The sequence below is a fragment of the Caretta caretta genome, chromosome 9 (genome assembly GCF_965140235.1).
Source record: "Caretta caretta isolate rCarCar2 chromosome 9, rCarCar1.hap1, whole genome shotgun sequence".
Lineage (NCBI taxonomy): Eukaryota > Metazoa > Chordata > Testudines > Cheloniidae > Caretta > Caretta caretta.
Window position 1 is genome coordinate 98025972 of NC_134214.1, and position 20135 is coordinate 98046106.

At 45.3% G+C, this 20135-nt stretch overlaps 1 protein-coding gene and 1 long non-coding RNA gene across 3 annotated transcripts in view; one reads left to right on the forward strand and one right to left on the reverse strand.

The window, feature by feature from the left end:
- Positions 1 to 4660: 4660 nt before the first annotated feature.
- The window catches only part of VGLL1 (vestigial like family member 1), a 30857-nt gene continuing 15382 nt past the window's right edge, over positions 4661 to 20135 (reverse strand). The window contains exons 4-5 of one of the 2 annotated variants that reach the window (XR_012670041.1): positions 12804 to 12875; positions 4661 to 4818 (exon numbers count right to left, since the gene is read on the reverse strand). Coding sequence is in view for 1 of the 2 variants with exons in the window: in XM_048863947.2 (XP_048719904.1) it covers positions 12856 to 12875 (20 nt within the window). In the remaining variant the exon portion in view is untranslated. Of the gene's footprint in view, positions 4819 to 12633; positions 12876 to 20135 lie in introns of those variants that run through there. The other variant, XM_048863947.2, reaches the window with a different exon arrangement.
- Positions 9873 to 17407, forward strand: LOC125642484 (uncharacterized). The gene is made up of 3 exons (XR_007358422.2): positions 9873 to 10169; positions 15626 to 16209; positions 16760 to 17407. It is a non-coding gene; the product is annotated as an uncharacterized LOC125642484 (long non-coding RNA).

The window sequence follows — 20135 nt, forward strand, 5'->3', positions numbered from 1 at the left end:
TTTCTGGGTTACTTGCAAGTCACTTCATTGCTGTAGCCCAACATTGTCAGGACAGGACGGTCTGGGAGAGAAACTGACAGAGCAATGTAAGGGAATCTCCACAACGCTATACTTGTAGAGAGGGAGGAGGTGGCCTTCTGCAAGAAAGTCGCTCCCAAACCTGGCCAATCCCCACAATCTACAAAACACCAATGTCAGCTCTTGTTCTTATTCTATGGGACCTAGTGCAGTCTTCCTGCTCTCAACTAGGCCAGTAATCTGCCCCTGTTCAGAGACCTGGCATTCAATTTTGATGTTGCTGTCTGTGTTTTGTTTTCCACCCTGGTCTTCAGGTTAGTAAATTTAGCAGAGATTTTTTTTTTTTGGTGGTGTTTGTCACAGATGGAATGGTTTCCACAGCAGAAAGTATCTTCTTTGGAGTTACTTGGCTCCTGCGATGCTTGGACAGAGAACTCCTCCAGCTGAGGGCTGGTAGGTGCAGCTGCCTTGTGGTGTCCCTCAGTTTGAAGAAGATCCAATGATGTGAGTGTAAATGCCACATTCCACATCTTTGGGGGTTCTGATGGTCTATTTGCTTTCTATTGTTCAGGGTAAAACCTTACGTTGCAGGAGCTCCTGATTCACTCTTGCACTCAGCTCCCTGCTCCAGCCCTGTCCCTGCACTTCAAATTTGAACTGACTTTGTAATCTGTAATTGGTGGCAATGATTGTAAACATAGTTTGTGTCTACGCTCAACCCCATATGTTTAAAAACCATGAGATTGGCTTAAACATTACATGACTTTAAATAATACATCTTAGGTTAGGATGATTTGCCTTCTGGTCTTTATACCTTCTAGAGTTCACCTATTCAAGCTTTTCTCCCTATCTGTGAAGGAGAGTAAAGCTTTTTTTAAAATAAAAGCAGAGATTTTTTTTCCCCCCATACTAACTTATGCTCTTAAGGGCAGGGATTTTTATTTTTTTGTTCTGTGTTTGGGCAGTGCCTAGCACAATGGGGTCCTGGTCAATGACCAGGGCTCCTTGGTGTTACTGCAATACAAATAATTAATAATAATCTAACTCCAAGAGCTGGAGCTTTGAGAAAAACCATCATATATCTGGAGCCCTTTGATCAAATCAGGAAAGTTGTGATCTAGGTGTTGATCCTGCCATGAACTGTGCTCACATGCCATCAAGCGGTCAGCTGCAGGTTCAGGGCTTTATTAATAACCATAGCCTCAAATCACAGGTCACCCCCTCACATGGCTAGGTGGCTCAGGGGCAGGTGGAGGCATTTAAACTACTTCTAACTTTGTTTTCAAAACTGGCTAGAGTTCAAGCTGATGGTGTCTATTTAGCCTCCGCTTTTGGGTTACTTTATTTTGGACTGCAGTTATGGAGATCTAACAGCAGAGGCCCCACAACCTGTTGTTAGGGACAGGGGGATATGAATGGGGTGGAGAAGACTGTATCTGTGATATTTTGCTTAGATGTTATCTGTCTGTTGGTCTGTCTTTGAGACTATACGCAAGGGCTGTGCAGTGTGGTGCAAAGCTCACACTGGTACTGAGAGAGTTAACAGGTGCCTGAGTGCTCAGTCAACCCACCTGCTGGCACTTTGGCACTAAGCAAGTTGGTTAGCAGGTCCACCTGGAAAGCTCAGTTAGCAGAGACCCAGGAAAGCTCAGTGTGCATGCGCTGTGGCTGGGGTGGTAGAAGTCAGGAGACTTAGGAAAAGCCTGAGAAAGCAGAATGTGCTCTTATAGGGCATGACTCTAGGGAGGCAATCCTGGAGTGCTGGTGTTCAGGTGAGGAGCAGAATAGTGGGGAGGACTAGCATTCAAGACTGGGAGGGATGGAAGTAGTTTGTAGTTATGCTGTTGGTTTGGGGTTTGTTGGAGAACTCTAGGAAGGAATCCTGTGACCCACAGCCCTGAAGGAAAGGTGAAACCTGAGGCTTCAAGGAGCCTGAGATAGACCCTCGTACTCTGTGATCCCAGGGAGGGGCTGCGTGAAAGACCTACAGACAGGCTGAGGTAAGAAGAGGATGCAGGGGGCCTGAATAGTCAGACCTTGTATGTTTATTACAGGGGTGTTGGGCTGGAACCCAGAGAAGACAGAGGGCCTGGGTTCCCCTACCAGCCACTGGAAAAGGTGATGTGAAGACCCTGGACAGCCTGAGACCTGGTTGGAGGGCTGAGTCATGAGAGGAAGCAGACCACTGCTGGGCTGGAGTGACTGCCAGCAGGGGGTGCTAGATGAAGATGTTATGTTATGCCCAGCTATGAGGGGGTGAATCAGCGGTGAGTCCACTCCTTTAGAGGCTGATTCTGTGTTTGGAAGGTATCTATCCCATGCATTGTATTGTGGGTGTTACTGCAGTTCAAATCATCAGCTCTTGAGTGACAAATGGAAAACATTTTTGTTCAAGAAAATAGCTTTTTCACTAAACCAAATTAATCTCTGGAGTAACTGCACTGGCTTCAAACTAGCATTACATTATTGTGTTAAGGAATTAGTCGCACTTTGTCTGTGATTACTGCTCTGCCTAAACAAGCAATAGGAAGAAGGCCCTTTCTCAGAAAGGGAACACGCTGTGCTTAGGCTAAGAAGCTGAAGTACATTCTTTAGATCTAATCTGGGTAAGCGGAGCCATTAAACTTAACCTTAGATTATAGTTGTTAAGTCTTAAAACTCAAATGAGTCTGACTCACGGGTGCTGTACCAAAAAAAAACTTGCTGGCTACTTTGTGCTTTTCCTACAAACAATTTATTTTCAATATGCATAGGAATCCTGCATAAATAGTACATGTGTTGCATTTTTGTACCCTTAAAATCCATAAGCTAGTGTCCAGTTTTGTATCTTGGGCTACCAAATGCTCATTTTATTGCAGGAAACGGAACAAATTCTGTATAATGTACATGTAATCTTGATCCTGATTGATCCCTTATTTGGGCAAACCCAAAGAGAAACGCATGGTAGAGGTTAGTCACCTTACTTAAAGCACTACTTGAAAGTGTTCCAATTCTTCAGTGAAGAGAGTGGTATAAGAACCTGTATAGACAAAAATGGATTTCAACTGATTGCAAAGACTGGCTCTATATGTCATTTACTCAGAAATAAATTGCTTTATATTAATACAGTGCTGATATCAAATGAGGCTCAAAATACTAAAAACCTATGGGAAAAAATGCAATCCTCTACTGAATTGTTTTAAAATGCCTTTTATAGTTCAGAAGTGAAGTTGGGACATACAGCTCTCTGCATAATTACAATCAGCAATAATAGTTGAGACCTTAGGGAGGAATAAGACTCTTTTGATGCTAATGCTTTTTGAAAACATGGAAGTAATCTAGTGTCAATAAAACAGTGCCTGGTAAGTGGAACTACTACAATGTCACCATACATCTGAAATATCAGGGTTTTGTTTGTTTTTTTTGGTAGTAGCACTAAAGCCAAGAGACCTTAATTAAAATCTCTTTATGCATTTAAAAAAAAAAAGTTGAAAGGTCCAGAGAGGGACTAACTCTAATTGTCTACAGTAATTGTTTTTAATTAGCATTTATATTTTTCAATGAAGCAATTTGAATATGTATACAGCTGGACCGGCGAAATATCGGCACAGTGTGCTTGACTTTGGGTAGGTTGTATTTGTGAGAAGAAGAGACCAATGTGTTAATGATCCCTCTGTTATTCAGAGTTAAACCTACCCCATCTTAGTATTCTATCCTTGGTATGCAGCTGAGGTTTGTCTCTCATTTGGGCTATTATAGTTAGGTAGGTCTAGAATATCCATATCCTGCCCTCCCCCCTTGACAACAATCAAACAGTAAGTTGGCTTGACTAGTTTACTATGTGTTTGTGATAAAACATTTATGCACCACTTGACAAAAACAGGCCCCCAGATACCGATGCCACAGTCAGATCCAGGCAGCTTTGGGGGTCTGTTCACATGGCACTAGTTGTAGAATGAAGGCCCTAGGTAAGGCCCTACCAATTTCACAGATGTAAAAATCACATCATGGACAGTGAAATAAGCCCTTCCCTGTGAAATCTTATCTCCCACTGCTACCAGGGGGCTCCTAGCTCCCACTGGGCTGGGGAGGGACAGGACTTGTCCATCTCCTGCACAGCTGCTCTTGGGGGGAGGAGCTCAGACCCACCTCCGGGAACCTCCTGTGGCTACAGGAAGCTTCATGGTTGCTGTCTTGAGTCCAGCAACACCCCCGCCTCCACAATCCTGTGTTGTGTGGGGTCTCCCACAGTTACACCACCATGAAATTTCAGATTTAAACATCTCAAGGTATGAAATTTACTTTTTTTTCCAAATCCTACGGCTGTGAAATTGACCATAATGGGCTGTGAATTTGGTAGGGCCCTAGCCATAGGGCTTTAGAACAGGTTAGAGGTACCCTCTCATTATATCAAGGGGCAATCCAGTTCAAAGGCCTCTGCAAATATTTGGCAAAACTGCCTGTCATCTGGCCAGATACTAGTGACAGGTGGTCATATAGGTACCTGGTTACACAGATAGAAATTATGATGTACTGAAAATGCAGGTAGGCTTGAGTAGCTTGGCTTAGTCTGATCCCAATATCCCCTTAACTCAGAAATAACCATTCATAAGATTTTTCTCTCATGCACTCACCTTTCTTAGCTGTGAGTTTTCAAACACAACTCCCCATTGCAGCACTTTAGACATTTAGTACATCCAGCTTCCCTCCAACAATTCAATTTTTCCATTTGGCAGTGTGGCTTACACTCAGCTCCAAATAGCAGTATGTAGTTTACTATATATAACCTGCATTAAGATTTCCAGTGTGGAATGATCATGCCTGTGGGGGAAAGGAGGGAATAAGTGGTGATATCTCCCCAGTGCCACCCACTTCTAACAAAATGAGACTGGATTTAAGGCACAAGTGCTAGAATGGCACAGCTGGAGTGTAGACTCAGCTAAACTGTATTTACTGTTCAACCACTAGGTGGTGCCATACATTACCTATTCAACTTAATCTAACAACTGCTATTCCTAGAGACGCACAGTGGAGGAGCTATTGCTTACTGGGCCAACTTCTCTTGGTGAGAAGCTTTTGAGTCACCCAGAGCTGCTCTTAAGCTCAAAATCTTCTTAAGCTCTCCCCCCACAGAAGTTGGTCCCATAACCACTATTACCTCTCCCACCTTGTCTTTCTAATGTCCTGGGACCGACATGGCTGCAGCAACACTGCATACGCCAGCCATTCCAAGCAGTACGTTAAAGGATCTCCTGGCAGACACGGCTCCAGTGTATCTGCCTGACCCAGAGGCTCTGTTGGTAGTCCATATCTGGTACAAGAGCTTGACCTGCAATCTGCTGTGTATAAGGTGTACATGGCTCTTAGTACAGTGACAGAATTAGCTTTTCCATAGTTGTAGTAAATCCACCTGCTTGAGAGTTGGTAGCTAATCAATAGATTTCTTCCATCAAGCAGCTGTATCTATAGTGGGGTTTGGCTCAACCTATATCACACAGGATGTGAAATTTTTCACAGCCCTGAGCTATGTAATTAGGTTGACCTAAGTTTAGGTATAGACCCATCCCAGGGAATGAAATAGTTAACAATGCTAACATTTCAAATTACCCCCTACTCAATGAGGGTGTCTACACTGCACACTAAGCCAAGGTCTACGGGACCTAGGCTTGTGGATGTGATGTTTCCAAGCCCTCACTTGAGCATCCACACGGCAATGTAAACCTGTGTCTCTCAGCCATGCTAGTCATCCATGCTGCACTACACAGACCTGACTCAAGTCTGCTGCTTGACCTGTGTCCCTGCTGCAAAATGACAGGGCTGAGACCTGAGTCACAGAGGGACGTGAGCTCTGACCCTTCCCTTAGCAGGGTCCTAGGACCCATGTCCTGAGCATTTGCTGATGTGAGTCAGCCTGATTTGTGTGTGGACAGAAGGGAGATTTGGGCTCAAACCTGAGTCAGAGCCCAGGCTTATGCAATATAGGCATCTGGTAGGCCCTCAGTGAAATGAACAGGGCCATTTACACCTTTCGGAGTGATTTTTTTTTCTCTCTGCAGACTCTGAGATGTCCCTGCATCTGTTTATACTCGGGTCACACATTTGAGGTTTTCTTCACAACCATGAGAGCTAGACACTTATCTTATTCTCCATTAAAAACCTCTATAGAAGTGGTGGTATGCGGTACTGGCTATTTCCAAGGCCTGATCGTCTTCCTCAGTGGGACTTCCTGCAAAGTAAAGAACTAACTCACTCTGAAGGATAGTAGAATCTGCAGATCGCATGTATCCAATAGCTGGCTTTGTAAAGAGCCTGGGCCATTGTAAATTTCTATTTAAAATAGCTGTGTGGATGAGTTGTCATTTACAGACAGATATAAAGGATATTCAAATTACTGGTGCATAAAAATGGGGTATTTATAAAAAGGGGGCTGTTCCTTTTTAAAACATTGAATTTTGTTAAACAGAGGAGCATTATAGGAATAACTTAATTTGTTTCCTAGCTGATTTTTTTTTAGTTAGGCCAAGCCTACTGCCTGGCTTAAACAATCCCTCTTTACAAAATATTTCCTTTTTTAGCTAAAAGTTGTCTGTTCTTCGTGGGTTGCATGTTCAACCCTGACAACCAATGGGAGTTGTCACGGTTTCTTCCCCACTTTGAATGCTAGGGTACAGATGTGGGGACCTGCATAAAAACCCCCTAAGCTTATTTTTACCAGCTTAGGTTAAAACTTCCCCAAGGTACAAACTATTTTACCTTTTGCCCTTGGACTTTCACTGCCACCACCAAACGTCTAACAGGAATATAATTGGGAAAGAGCCTGTTTGGAAATGTCTTTCCTCCCAAATCTTACACCCTTTTCCTGGGGAAGGTTTAATTAAAAATCCTCACCAATTTGCATAGGTGAACACAGACCCAAGCCCTTGGATCTTAAGAACAATGAAAAAAGCAATCAGATTCTTAAAAATTTTAATAGAAGAAAAAGTAAAAAGAATCACTCCTGTAAAATCAGGATGGTAAATACCTTACAGGGTAATCAGATTCAAAACCTAGAGACTCCCTCTAGGCAAAACCTTAAGTTACAAAAAGAGACAAACAGGAATCTACATTCCATTCAGCACAGCTTAATTTTCTCAGCCATTTAAAGGAATTGGAATCTAACGCATATCTAGCTAGATTACTTACTAAGTTCTAAGACTCCATTCCTGTTCTGTCCCTGGCAAAAGCATCACCCAGACAGAGAGAGAGAGAGGCTTTGTTTTTCTCTCCCCCCAGCTTTTGAAAGTACCTTGTCTCCTCATTGGTCATTTTGGTCAGGTGCCAGTGAGGTTATCCTAGCTTCTTAACCCTTTACAGGTGAAAGGGTTTTTCCTCTGCCCAGGAGGGATTTTAAAGGTGTTTACCCTTCCCTTTATATTTATGACAGGAGTAGTAATCCACATTTAAATCTGATACCCCACACTCAAATAAGGGAAAGGTTAATGGGAATGTGCCTCTTTAACAGGTTACATAAAGTTATTTAAAATCTATGGTAAATCCACAGCTTCCTTTTTAGTTAACTTTCTTTAATTTAAAAAAAAGCAGGCGTTCTTGGGGGGGAGGGGTTAATCTTAGAAATAATAATACTCAGCAATAATATACCACTTATTCTCAAAGCACTGTGCAGTCATTTATGGCATTGATTATGGGTTTGCACTGGTGGTGTAGCCATGTTGATCCTAGAATATTCAAGACAAGGTGCGTGAGATCTTTTATTGGACCAAATTCTATTGGTGCTTTAAAAGCTTCTCTGTTTCACCAGCAGAAGTTAGTACAATAAAATAAATGACCTCGCCCACCATGTGTCATTTATTATGGATAACTTTGACTGTTATACTCTGAAAAGTGACTAAACTTTTAGTCAGGAGTGTCCATCTTTATTGACTCTGATGCTAAAGCAGATTTGGGTTGTGTCTATGCTACACAGCCTCTGTTGGTATAGGTAAATCGCCACAATCCCCTGGCATAGATGCAGTTTACACTGACAGAAGGAGTTTTTCTACCAGTGAAGAAATACCACCACCAGAATGATGATGTTCATGCCGACAAAAGCACTTCTCTGTCAGCATGGCTGCAAGGACTCTGGGGCTGTTGTCAGCATAGTGGTGTTAGTCAGGACTGTTAAAACCACACTCCTGACTGACATAGCTATGCCAATATAAGCTTTAAGTGTAGACCAAGCCTTGAGTGGCTTGTGTAAATGATGAATTTCTAAACAGCCAGCCTCATAAGCTCAGCCTAGGGTCCTATAGCTAAGGTGATGAGCTAATAAAAAAAAAATCTCATACCTATAAATAGGGTGCAATCTAAGGTGTACATCTCAAGATAAAGTTTGTGCTCTTGGAGCCTAGCTAACGATTCCATTGGTAATGGATGGGCAGGACTAGGATCCAGCTGGGTCTTACCCTCACCCGTAGCTGGGTCAACTCCTCAATCTCAATAGGAGAGAAAAGCAGTAACGCCTATCTGTTACTAGGCGCTAACTTGTCCCTGGACCTGCATAGGGGTGTAGGAGGGAACAAACCTTACTCCAAGCCGCATCCCGTGCCACGTATGTTAGAGCAGCACAGTGAAATAAGAGATGCTGGGAACTAATGCTGGCAAAACTGTTCGGTAAATGAGTGCAACTTGACATCGCTGGAACCACCTGCTGGGCACTCAGGCTAAGGCCTTGTCTGCACAGGGAAGCTATTGAGAAATAAGGGTGTGAGAGTTTTTAAGGAGTAGCAGCTATCCTGCACTAACTCCCTGTGTGGTCATTTCTTTTCACACTGTGGTTTACTGTAATCCACTTTGGAAGTGGATTAAGCCAAACTGGATGAAGGCAGTCAGTGTACAATGAATGTCCATGTGGGGAGTTTGTGTGCAATAGCTAATCTGGACTATCAAACCCTTAGTGTTTCCAAAGCACCAAATGACTTTGGGTGCCCAGCTTGAGATACTTTATCAAAGGGGCCTGGTTCTAGACTTTCTTTGGTCCAGTGGTTAGAACACTTGTCTTTGACTTGGGAGATGGGGGGTTGGGGAGGGGTCCATTCACCATCCGCAAAAGCAGAATGATAGGACTCCTGTACCTCACAGGGGGTTAAGCTAAAGATTGAGGAACTCAGATGCTATGATAGGGTGAGAAACATAAGTACTTGGATGGATGGACCTAGAATTTCGCAAAAAGAAAAGGAGTACTTGTGGCATCTTAAAGACTAACAAATGTATTTGAGCATAAGCTTTCGTGAGCTACAGCTCACTTCATCGGATGCATTTGTGGCAAAGTACACTGTATCTGAACTCACAAGCACCCCGTTTGTTCCTCTTAAAATTGCATTATTTTTGTTGGCTTCAGCGCATTAGGAACATGTCAACAAAGCAGATGCATATTGGTTTTAGCAAAACTGTGATCAAAAGCTCTCGCTCTCTCTTTGCTAGGTTTCTGTGCCATCTAGTGGTGCCTCTAGACATCACTGATCTGAAAGCTACTTGTTGCTCCTGCTGCTTCTGATCTGTTTGCCTCTGTTTTACACTGCTGTTCCTCCATTGCTTTCAGTGGAACTACTCCTGATTTACACTGGTGGAAGAGCAGAATTAGGCCGTGTCCTGCTGCATGAGTGAATTAGCAGTATAACAGGCTATAATTCTGTGAGCGCTCACTTTGTCAAGTGTGTTCCACAGCATAAGAGGCTTTGAGCCAAAATTAAAACAAATGCTAGTCTATATGAAAGAAACGATTGAAACGTAAATTTCAGCATGGGACTAACTGTGCCCTAATTTTAAAAAATAGGCAGTATGTGGTGGTAAGAGGCAATAAATTTGCCAATACAGCCCACTGTCAAAGTTGGTTGCTTTTTGCTGTAATGGGACACATTTACCCAATAGCATATTCCCCTCCCCCTTAAGCTTTCAGCTTGTTTTGCTAGTAATGAGAATCTCTATCTGCAACTACAGCAGGAGACTATTTTTAACACTGTTAACAAGTGATTAGAAGACAGGGTGGAGTATCAAACCAGTTTCCAGCCACCCAGGAAAATTATCACATCACAACAGCAGAGGTTGGAACATGGTCATCTCACCCATGAAGGAGTCAGAAGTCTGCCTGCCTGTCTACAAATATAAACAAGCAAAAGAGAATTTCAGACTTTTTGGTAATATAGTCTTTTAATTTGATCATTTGGCAAGAGTGTATTGTAGCTTCTTATACAGCAATCACCAGGATTACATATGAAACAAGTGTGATTAATTTAACATAACTCTTCAACTTGATGCCTTCTAATAGAGCTGGCAGAGCAGATAGCTTTGCCACAGTGTGTAAGGACTTGTCTGGAATACTTTGTCATGAGCCTTTGGACTTGTTATAAATTCTTGCAATTATAAATATGGAGAGCCTTCATCTGATCTTCACTGATCCTCATCATGTAGAGTTTGTAAATTGATAAACACAAATACTCAGCAAACTGGTATTTTAGATCACTACAAGTTCCCTTCTTTCCCCAAAGACTGAGTGTAGGGATTTTCTTTCTGGGATAGTTCACAGGAGCCTGAAAACCTAACGATGTGGATTGCAGTGTAGTTGTATCTGTACTGATCCCAGGATATTAGAAAGACAAGGTGGCTGAGGTAATATCTCTCATTGGACTAACTTCTGTGGTGAGAGAGACAAGCTTTTGAGCCACACAAAGTTCTTCAGCTCTGGGAAAGGTACTTGGTCTCATAGCTAAATGCGAGGTGAAACAGAATGTTAACCACCAGGAGTTAATGTCCGATGAAGTGAGCTGTAGCTCACAAAAGCTTATGCTCAAATAAATGTGTTTGTATGCGCAAAAAGAAAAGGAGTACTTGTGGCATCTTAGAGACTAACACAGCTGCTACTCTGACACCAGGAGTTAACACATGTTGCAATGCAAGAGACCATTCAAGGTAAAGTAGGCAGCTAACACCTCTGCAGTCATAAGACAAAGGCAGGTTACAAATTGTTGTAATGAGCCATTGATCCAGTGTCATTACTAAGTCAATGATTTTTAGTGTCTATCAAAGTTATGAATTAAGCTCCTAGGATCATCTTTGGAAGGTTTCTTTGAGGACAAGGACAGAGGTCAGATATGGAGTGATTTGTCTTGTAAAAAGTGTTTGCCCATGGGTGATATGGTAATTTTGTCTTATCACTTTTCTGTGAGTGGTTCATGTGGGAGCATAATGATTCTCATTTCTTCTACCTAATTTTCGGGGCATTTGATGCACTGGATGAGGTACATCACATATGATAGGCATGAGTAGGACCCATGGATCTTGAAAGGTGTGTTGCAGGGTAGAAAGGTGTATTGATCATCATAGCCCTGGAGATATGTCTGCAGGTTTTGCGTCTGTTATGGCAAGGTCTAGTGCAGTGGTCACCAACTGGTCGATCCTAGAGGATCTCCCAGTCAATCACGATCTCTGGTGGTGCAGTGTGGCTGCTGCTAAGGCAGACTCCCTGCCTACCCCAGCTCCACGTCACTCCCAGAAGCAGCCAGCATGGCCCTGGAGATGGGGGGGGGTCCGGCTGCAGGTATCTCCCTCTGCATGCTGCTCCTGCCTGCAAGCACCACCCCCACAGCTCCCATTAGCCAGGAGAGCTGCAGGATTGGTGCTCCCAGAGAAGGGCAATGTGCAGAGCCACGTGCTCCCCACCCAGGGCCTGCAGGAGCATGTTGTCCCCTCTTGCACCCCAAACTCCCTCCTGCACCCCCAGCCCTGATCCCCTCCCAGAGTCAGCACCCTGTACCCCCTCCTGCACCCCAACACTGTGCCCAGTCTGGAGCCCCCTCCTGCACCCAAACTCCCTCCTAGATGTTGCACCCCTCCCCCCCTCCCCAACCCCCTGCTCCAGGCTCAGCTCAGAGCCCCCTCTACACTGCAAACCCCTTGGCCCCAGCCCAGAGCCCACACCCCCTCCCGACCCCCTGCCCCAGCCTGGTGAAAATGAGTGAGGGTGGGGGAGAGCAAGCAATGGGGGGGGGATTGAGTGAGTGAGGCGGGGCTTTGGGGAAGGAGCAGGGCTTTGGGGAAGGGGTGGGGTAGATCCTGCGTTGCCCTTAGATTCAAAAAGTGATCTGGGGCTAAAAAGGTTGGAGACCACTGGTCTCGTGCCTCTTTGAATTGGTGGGCCCTGGTCTGTGGGGAGCTTGTTTCTGATGGTGCTTGGAGAGGTTGGGAGTTGTTTGAAGGCCAAAAGTGGAGGTTCATGAAAGAAATCTTTCAGGATATGATCCCCATTGATTATGAATTGTAATTATAAAGGGCAGGTCTTGACTACAAAATTATGTCGACGTTATGTCAACGTATTGTCACAGCATCGGTTTTACATGACCACACTATGCTCCTTCTGTTGGCAGTGCACATCCTCCCCCTCTCCCAGGAGAACTTTCACTGATTTATCTGTCAGTGTGGGGGGTGGACCGACAGCCAGAGCCCCGTTGCCAGGGGCTGACAGTCTGATGTAAGCAACACAGTGTCCACCTAACTACATTGACCTAAGCGCTATGCCTCTCATGGTGGTGGAGTTAAGACGGTGTAATGGGCAACTTACATTAGCAGGAGCAACATTGTAGTGTAGACCAGACTTTAATGATACCTCATGTGGAGTGGTATGTGACAACCACCTTGTCTTTCTATCAATATGTCATGTCTTCCATAATGCTTTGCTGACTGGGTCAGTGTTTTTGTGCATATTCTGACTTGGAAAAGTCACTTCCCCAGTAAATGGGAGGTTGCTACTGAGATTGTGCTGATCAAGATGTTACCTGTGACTTTAATGCCTGAGAGCATTTCCATTTCTGACCCTTCTTCCCCTTCTCACTCCCACCGAACAGTTTCTGCAGAGGAAATAGAGAGGTTGCACTAGTATTTAAGAAAATCAGAAGTCATTGGTTGCTGTCCATTATTAGATAGGAGTGGACATGTCTCAGTACTCATCACCATAGTGATTAATCATTTGGAGCTGAAACTGAACAGAAATGTGGGATGCACCAGATGGTAGTTACAGAATGCAATATAATATTTTGCCAAGTTTTTGTTAGGAAGAGAATATGTAGAGCATGGGAATGAAGACATCCTCTCCAGAGGGAATAGTACGTCAGCATAATCAGAAATACAATTGTGGATGGAAAGTCAAAAGCAGCAGCAAAAAATGCGCTCAACCACCAAGATTGTTGGAATGCAGAGATGTTGTAGCCATGTGGGTCCCAGGATATTAGAGAGGCAAGGTGTGGGAGGTAATATCCTTTATTGGACCAACTTCTGTCGGTTTGTCAGATTACAGGGGTGTTCAATGGGCCACTTCACTTTGAATGGTTCCCATACTCTGTGGTAACTACTTATGCTAAGCTATCTGTTGTGTTTAGCTGACACTGAGTACCTTTCCCAGACCTGGGGAAGTGCTCTGTGTAACTCAAAAGCTTCTTTCACCAACAGAAGATGGTCCAATAAACAATAGTGTCTCACCCATCTTGTGCCTCTAACATTGTTTAGAGGAAAAGTAAAACTAACCATGCTACCCCCAGCTAACATGGGGGCAAATCTGGAGGAGTATTGACCACTCCCTGCTGGCCAAAGGAAGAAATTCCTCCTCCTAGAGCAATGGTCACTTACTGGTAGATCACTGAGAATGAGATCCACTCTCACAGGCTCCGTGATCGGCCAGTCAATCATGATATGGTTGCTAACCCTTTTGCAGCCAAACAGGGAGTGGCATGGGGACAGGGCACACAAGGAAGCCTGCCTTAGCCCCGCTGTGCCGCTGCCACCTCAGGTAAGCGGCACCCAGCTGGAGTCTGCACCCCTACCTGCACCGAAACCCCCTCCCAGAGCCCATACCCTGCACCCCAACCCACTGCCTGAGCCCCCTCCTGAAGCCAGCACCCCATCCTACACCCCAACCTCCTGCTCCAGCCCTGAGCTCCCTCCCAGAGGCTGCACCCTGAGCCCCCTCCTACACATCTGCCCCAGGCTCAGCCTGGAGCCCCTCCCACACTCCAAACTCTCAGCCCTAGCCCAGACCCCACACCCCAACACCCTGTCTCAGCCCAGCAAAAGTGAGTGAGGGTGAGGGAAAGCGAGCAAGGGGGGGGGGGGTGGAGTGAGTGGTGTGGCGCTTCAGAGAAGGGGCGGGCCAAGGTTGTGGCCCTGGGGGAAGAGGTGGGCAGGGCAAGGGGGTTTGTGTGATTACTGTTTCTACATTTTCTTTGAGGTAGATCCTGGGTTGCACTTAAATTCAAAAGGTGATCTTGTGCTTAAAAAGGTTGGAGATCACTGTCCTAGAGGAACCAGTCCTTACCCATTACTGATATAAATACAGGTGCTCAGAATTCTTGTACATACAAGTAAAGAGAAAATCCCAGTTTCCTGGAAATTTGCTTTCTGCCTAAATCCCTCTGTGTTTTCACATAGCTATTGGTACTCTCTTCACTTCCCTTTCTAAATCCATCTAATGTAGCAGAGCACTGCTCATAGTATGTTTAAAATATCCTTCCTGAGTGGCATGTTGAGGGTGTATAATATGGGGGGAGGGGTGTGTGTGTGTGTATAATAGCGGGGGTGTATGCCTCATGTCATCCCAGTAAAAGATATACACCTTAAAAGTCATTTTGGTGACCAATAAAAAGCTGGACAGTGGCAAAATAACCCTTTTATATTTCTACAATTTTCAATCTTGACATTCAATTTTGTAATCTCATATCTTCAGTGTTTTAAAGGAAAATCATTTTAACTATTCCTTTCAAAAAAGGATGATATTACACTTGCAATTTCAAAGTTGTAACTTCATCTAAGTTACTACCAGAAGCTATCCGGTTTGCTGCAGGAATTACTGGATAGAATTTTATGGCCTGTTAGATAGGAAGTCAGAGTAGCTTATTATAGCCTTAAAACATGCAATGAGTCTTTTCATTCAATGTGAGCTGGAGTGGCCAGAGTAGCAATATCAAAGAAGAAACTTACTGGAAAGCTATGCCTAATGCTGGATCAGGAGAAGAAAAACCATTCTGACTAAATATGAAGTGTTAATTTTCAGTGTTTTGTCTTTGCACAGCAGTGGCATTGGTATAACAAATCCAGGTAAGCTGGTGTAGCTTTTGTGTATAGATTCTTACAGGTTTAAAACTGGTCACTGATCTTTAGCTCAGACCTGTAAACTTAGCAGTGCAAGCTAATCAGCTACAACCCAGGACTGAACAGTGAACGTGTGTGTGTGTGTTACATTCAACTAAATCAATATATAATAACACTTTTTCGCCTTGGTCTACACTAGGAGTTGAGGTCAAATTTAGCAGCATTAAGTCAATTTAACCCTGCACCCGTCCACACGATAAAGCCTTTTTCTCGACTTAAAGGGCTCTTAAAATTTATTTCCTTACTCCACCCCCAACAAGGGGATTAGCGCTGAAATCGGCCTTGCCGGGTCAAATTTGGGGTACTGTGGACACAATTAGATGGTATTGGCCTCTGGGAGCTATCCCAGAGTGCTCCATTGTGACCGCTCTGGGCAGCACTGTCAACCCAGATGCACTGGCCAGGTAGACAGGAAAAGACCTGCGAACTTTTGAATTTCAATTTCCTGTTTGGCCAGCATGGCAAGCTGCAAGTGAGCACAGAGCTCATCAGCAGAGGTGACCATGATGGCGTCCCAGAATCTCAAAAGAGCTCCAGCATGGACCGAACGGGAGGTACGGGATCTGATCGCTGTATGGGGAGAGGAATCCATGCTATCAGAACTCTGTTGCAGTTTTCAAAATGCGAAAACATTTGTCAAAATCTCCCAGGGCATGAAGGACAGAGGCCATAACAGGGACCTGAAGTAGTGCTGCATGAAACTTAAGGAGCTGAGGCAAGCCTATCAGAAAACCAGAGAGGCAAACGGCCGCTCTGGGACAGAGCCCAAAACATGCCGCTTCCATGATGGGCTGCATGCCATTTTAGGGGGTTCAGCCACCACTACCCCAGCCGTGTTTGACTCCTTCAATGGAGAGGGAGGCAACACAGAAGCAGGTTTTGGCGACAAGGAAGATGATGATGATTGCTCACAGCAAGTAAGCAGAGAAACCAGTTTTCCCGACAGCCAGGAACTGTTTCTCACCCTGGACCTGGAGCCAGTACCCCCCGAACCCACCCAAGGCTGCCTCCCAGACCTGCCAGGAGGAGAAGGGACCTCTGGTGAGTGTACCTTTTAAAATACTATACATGGTTTAAAAGCAAGCATGTTTAATGATTAATTTGCCCTGGCATTCATGGCTCTCCTGGATGTACTCCCAAAGCCTTTGCAAAAGGTTTCTGGGGAGGGCAGCCTTATTCCATCTACCACAGTAGGACACTTTACCACTCCAGGCCAGTAGCACATACTCAGGAATCATTATCGAATAAAGCATTGCAGTGTATGTTTGCTGGCGTTCAAACAACATCCGTTCTTTATCTCTCTCGGTTATCTTCAAGAGAGTGATATCATTCATGGTCACCTGGTTGAAATAGGGTGCTTTTCTGAAGGGGACATTCAGAGGTGCCCATTCCTGCTACACTGTTTGCCTGTAGTTGAACAGAAATGTTCCCCGCTGTTAGCCACGCGCTGGGGGGAGGCAAAATGTGACTTTGGAACGAAAGCACATGTGCTGTGTATGTAATGTTAACAGCAAGGTTTACCGTGAAAGAGTGTACTCATTGTTCTATAAAATGTCTTTTTAAATACCACTGTCCTTTTCTTCTCCACCAGCTGCATGTGTTTCAAGGATCACAGGATCTTCTCCTTCCCAGAGGCTAGCGAAGATTAGAAGGCGAAAAAAGCACACTCGCAATGAAATGTTCTCTGAGCTCATGCTGTCCTCCTGCACTGTCAGAGCACAGACAAATGCGTGGAGGCAGACAATGTCAGAGTGCAGGAAAGTGCAAAATGACCGGGAGGAGAGGTGGCGGGCTGAAGAGAGTAAGTGACGGGCTGAAGACAGGGCTGAAGCTGAAAGGTGGCGGCAGCATGATGAGAGGAGGCAGGATTCAATGCTGAGGCTGCTGGAGGATCAAACTAATATGCTCCAGCCTATGGTTGAGCTTCAGGAAAGGCAGCTGGAACACAGACTGCCCCTACAGCCCCTGTGTAACCAACCGCCCTCCTCCCTAAGTTCCATAGCCTCCTCACCCAGATGCCCAAGAACATGGTGGGGGGGCATCCAGCCACTCCACCCCAGAGGATTGCCCAAGCAACAGAAGTCTGGCTTTCAATAAGTTTTAAAGTGCTGTGTGGCCTTGTCCTTCCTTCCTCCACCACCCCTACTGGTGCTTCTGTCCTCCACCACCCCTCCTGGGCTACCTTGGTAGTTATCCCCCTATTTGTGTGATGAATGAATAAAGAATGCATGAATGTGAAGCAACAATGACTTTATTGCCTCTGCAAGTGGTGATCGAAGGGAGGAGGGGAGGGTGGTTAGCTTACAGGGAAGTAGAGTGAACCGAGGGGGGGGTGGGGGGGTTTCATCAAGGAGAAACAAACAGAACTTTCACACCATAGCCTGGCCAGTCATGAAACTGGCTTTCAAAGCTTCTCTGATGCGCACCGCGCCCTTCTGTGCTCTTCTAACCACCCTGGTGTCTGGCTGTCTGTAACCAGCAGCCAGGCGATTTGCCTCAACCTCCCACCCTGCTATAAAAGTGTCCCCCTCACTCTCACAGATATTGTGGAGCACACAGCAAGCAATAATAACAGTGGGAATATTGGTTTCGCTGAGGTCTAAGCGAGTCAGTAAACTGCACCAGCATGCTTTTAAACGTCCAAATGCACATTCTACCACCATCCTGCACTTGCTCAGCCTATAGTTGAACAGCTCCTGACAACTGTCCAGGCTGCCTGTGTACGGCTTCATGAGCCATGGCATTAAGGGGTAGGCTGGGTCCCCAAGGATAACTATAGGCATTTCAACATCCCCAACAGTTTTCTGGTCTGGAAAGTAAGTCCTGTGCTGCAGCTGTTGAAACAGATCAGAGTTCCTGAAGATGCAAGGGTCATGTACCTTTCCTGGCCATCCCACATTGATGTTGGTGAAATGTCCCTTGTGATCCACCAGTGCTTGCAGCACCACTGAAAAGTATCCGTTTCTGTTTATGTACTCGCCGGCTTGGTGCTCCGGTCCCAAGATAGGGATATGGGTTCTGTCTATGGCCCCACCACAGTTAGGGAATCCTATTGCAGCAAAGCCATCCACCAGGACCTGCGCATTTCCCAGACTCACTACCCTTGATATTAGCAGCTCAGTGATAGCGTTTGGCTACTTGCATCACAGCAGCCCCCACAGTCAATTTGCCTACTCCAAACTGATTCCCGGCCGACCAGTAGCTGTCTGGCGTTGCAAGCTTCCACAGGGCTATCGCCACTCGCTTCTCAACTGTGAGGGCTGCTCTCCTCTTGGTATTCTTGCGCTTCAGGGCAGGGGAAAGCAAGTCACAAAGTTCCATGAAAGTGCCCTTACGCATGTGAAAGTTTTGCAGCCACTGGGAATCATCCCAAACCCACAACACTATGCGGTCCCACCAGTCTGTGCTTGTTTCCTGGGCCCGGAATCGGTGTTCCATGGCATGAATCTGTCCAACTGACACCATGATGTGCACATTGCAGGGGCCTGTACTTTATGAGAAGTCTGTGTCCATGTCCTCATCACTCTCGTCACCATGCTGACATCATCTACTCGCCTGGTTTCGCTTTGTCAGGTTCTGGTGCTGCATATGCTGCTGGATAATGCGTGTGGTGTTTAATGTGCTCTTAATTGCCAAAGTGATCTGAGTGGGCTCCGTGGTATGGCGTCTGCACAGAAAAAAGGTGCGGAACGATTGTCTGCCGTTGCTCTGACGGAGGGAGGAGCGACTGATGACATGGCTTACAGGGAATTAAAATCAATAAAGGGGGTGGCTTTGTGAGAAACAGACGGGCCCCCTTAAGGATAGAACTCAAAACCTCAAGGATAGAACTCAAAACTGGGTTTAGCAGGCTGTTGATTTCACAGAGGGAGAGAGGAGAAAATGAATACAAAACAAATCTGGTCTATTTCTTGTTTTGATCCACTTCATCTATCTTTATACATCTTGCTGGCAGCAGACTGTGCAGTATGACCGCTAGCCATTGTCATCTCCTGGGTGCTGGGCAGAAGACGGTGCAGTATGACTGCTGGCCATCATCTTCTCCTGGCTGCAGATGAAAAGACAGTGCACTGCCGGTAGGACTGAATCACCATGAGACAAAACTTAAAAGGGAAATGACTTGGCTAAATCACTCCCATGTTTGCCCACGTGCTCCTGACTTCAGCAAGGTCGGTTAAAAGAGCACCCTGGACTACGTCAATGACGGCTACCAGTCATACTGCACTGTCTGCTGCCAAAAGGCAATAAACTGTTGCTGTGTAGCAATGCAGTACCACGTCTGCCAGCACCCAGGAGACATACGGTGACAGTGAGCTGAGCGGGCTCTATGCTTGCCATGGTATGGCGTCTGCACAGGTAACTCAAGAAAAAAGGCATAAAACAATTGTCTGCCATTGCTTTCACGGAGGGAGGGAGGGAAGGGGGGGCCTGACGATATGTACCCAGAACCACTCGCGACAATGTTTTAGCCCCATCAGGCACTGGGATTTCTACCCAGAATTCAAATGGGTGGCAGAGACTGCAGGAACTGTGGGATAGCTACCCACCGTGTAACGCTCTGGAAGTCAATGCTTGCCTCGGTACTGTGGACACACTCCCCCGACTACATGCACTTAGAGCATTTGTGTGGGGGGACACACAATTGACTGTATAAAAATGCTTTCTACAAAACAGACTTCTATAAATTTGACCCTAATTTCATAGTGTAGACATACCCTTAGTTAAATGGGTATGACTGTGTGTAGACCAGGCCTTAAAGACCTTGGCCCAGATTGTCATAGAGTGTAAATTGAGTTAGGCATATTTATACTAGCTGAGGATCTGACCTATCAGTTGCAAACTCTAGATTTCTAAGTGTAAAACTTCCTTATAGGTTATGTAGAGATGGCACATGAAAGAAGTATCCCTCTGGTGTATTAAATGGGTTATCTTTCAATGCAGAGAATAGATATGGGAGAAGGGATGGG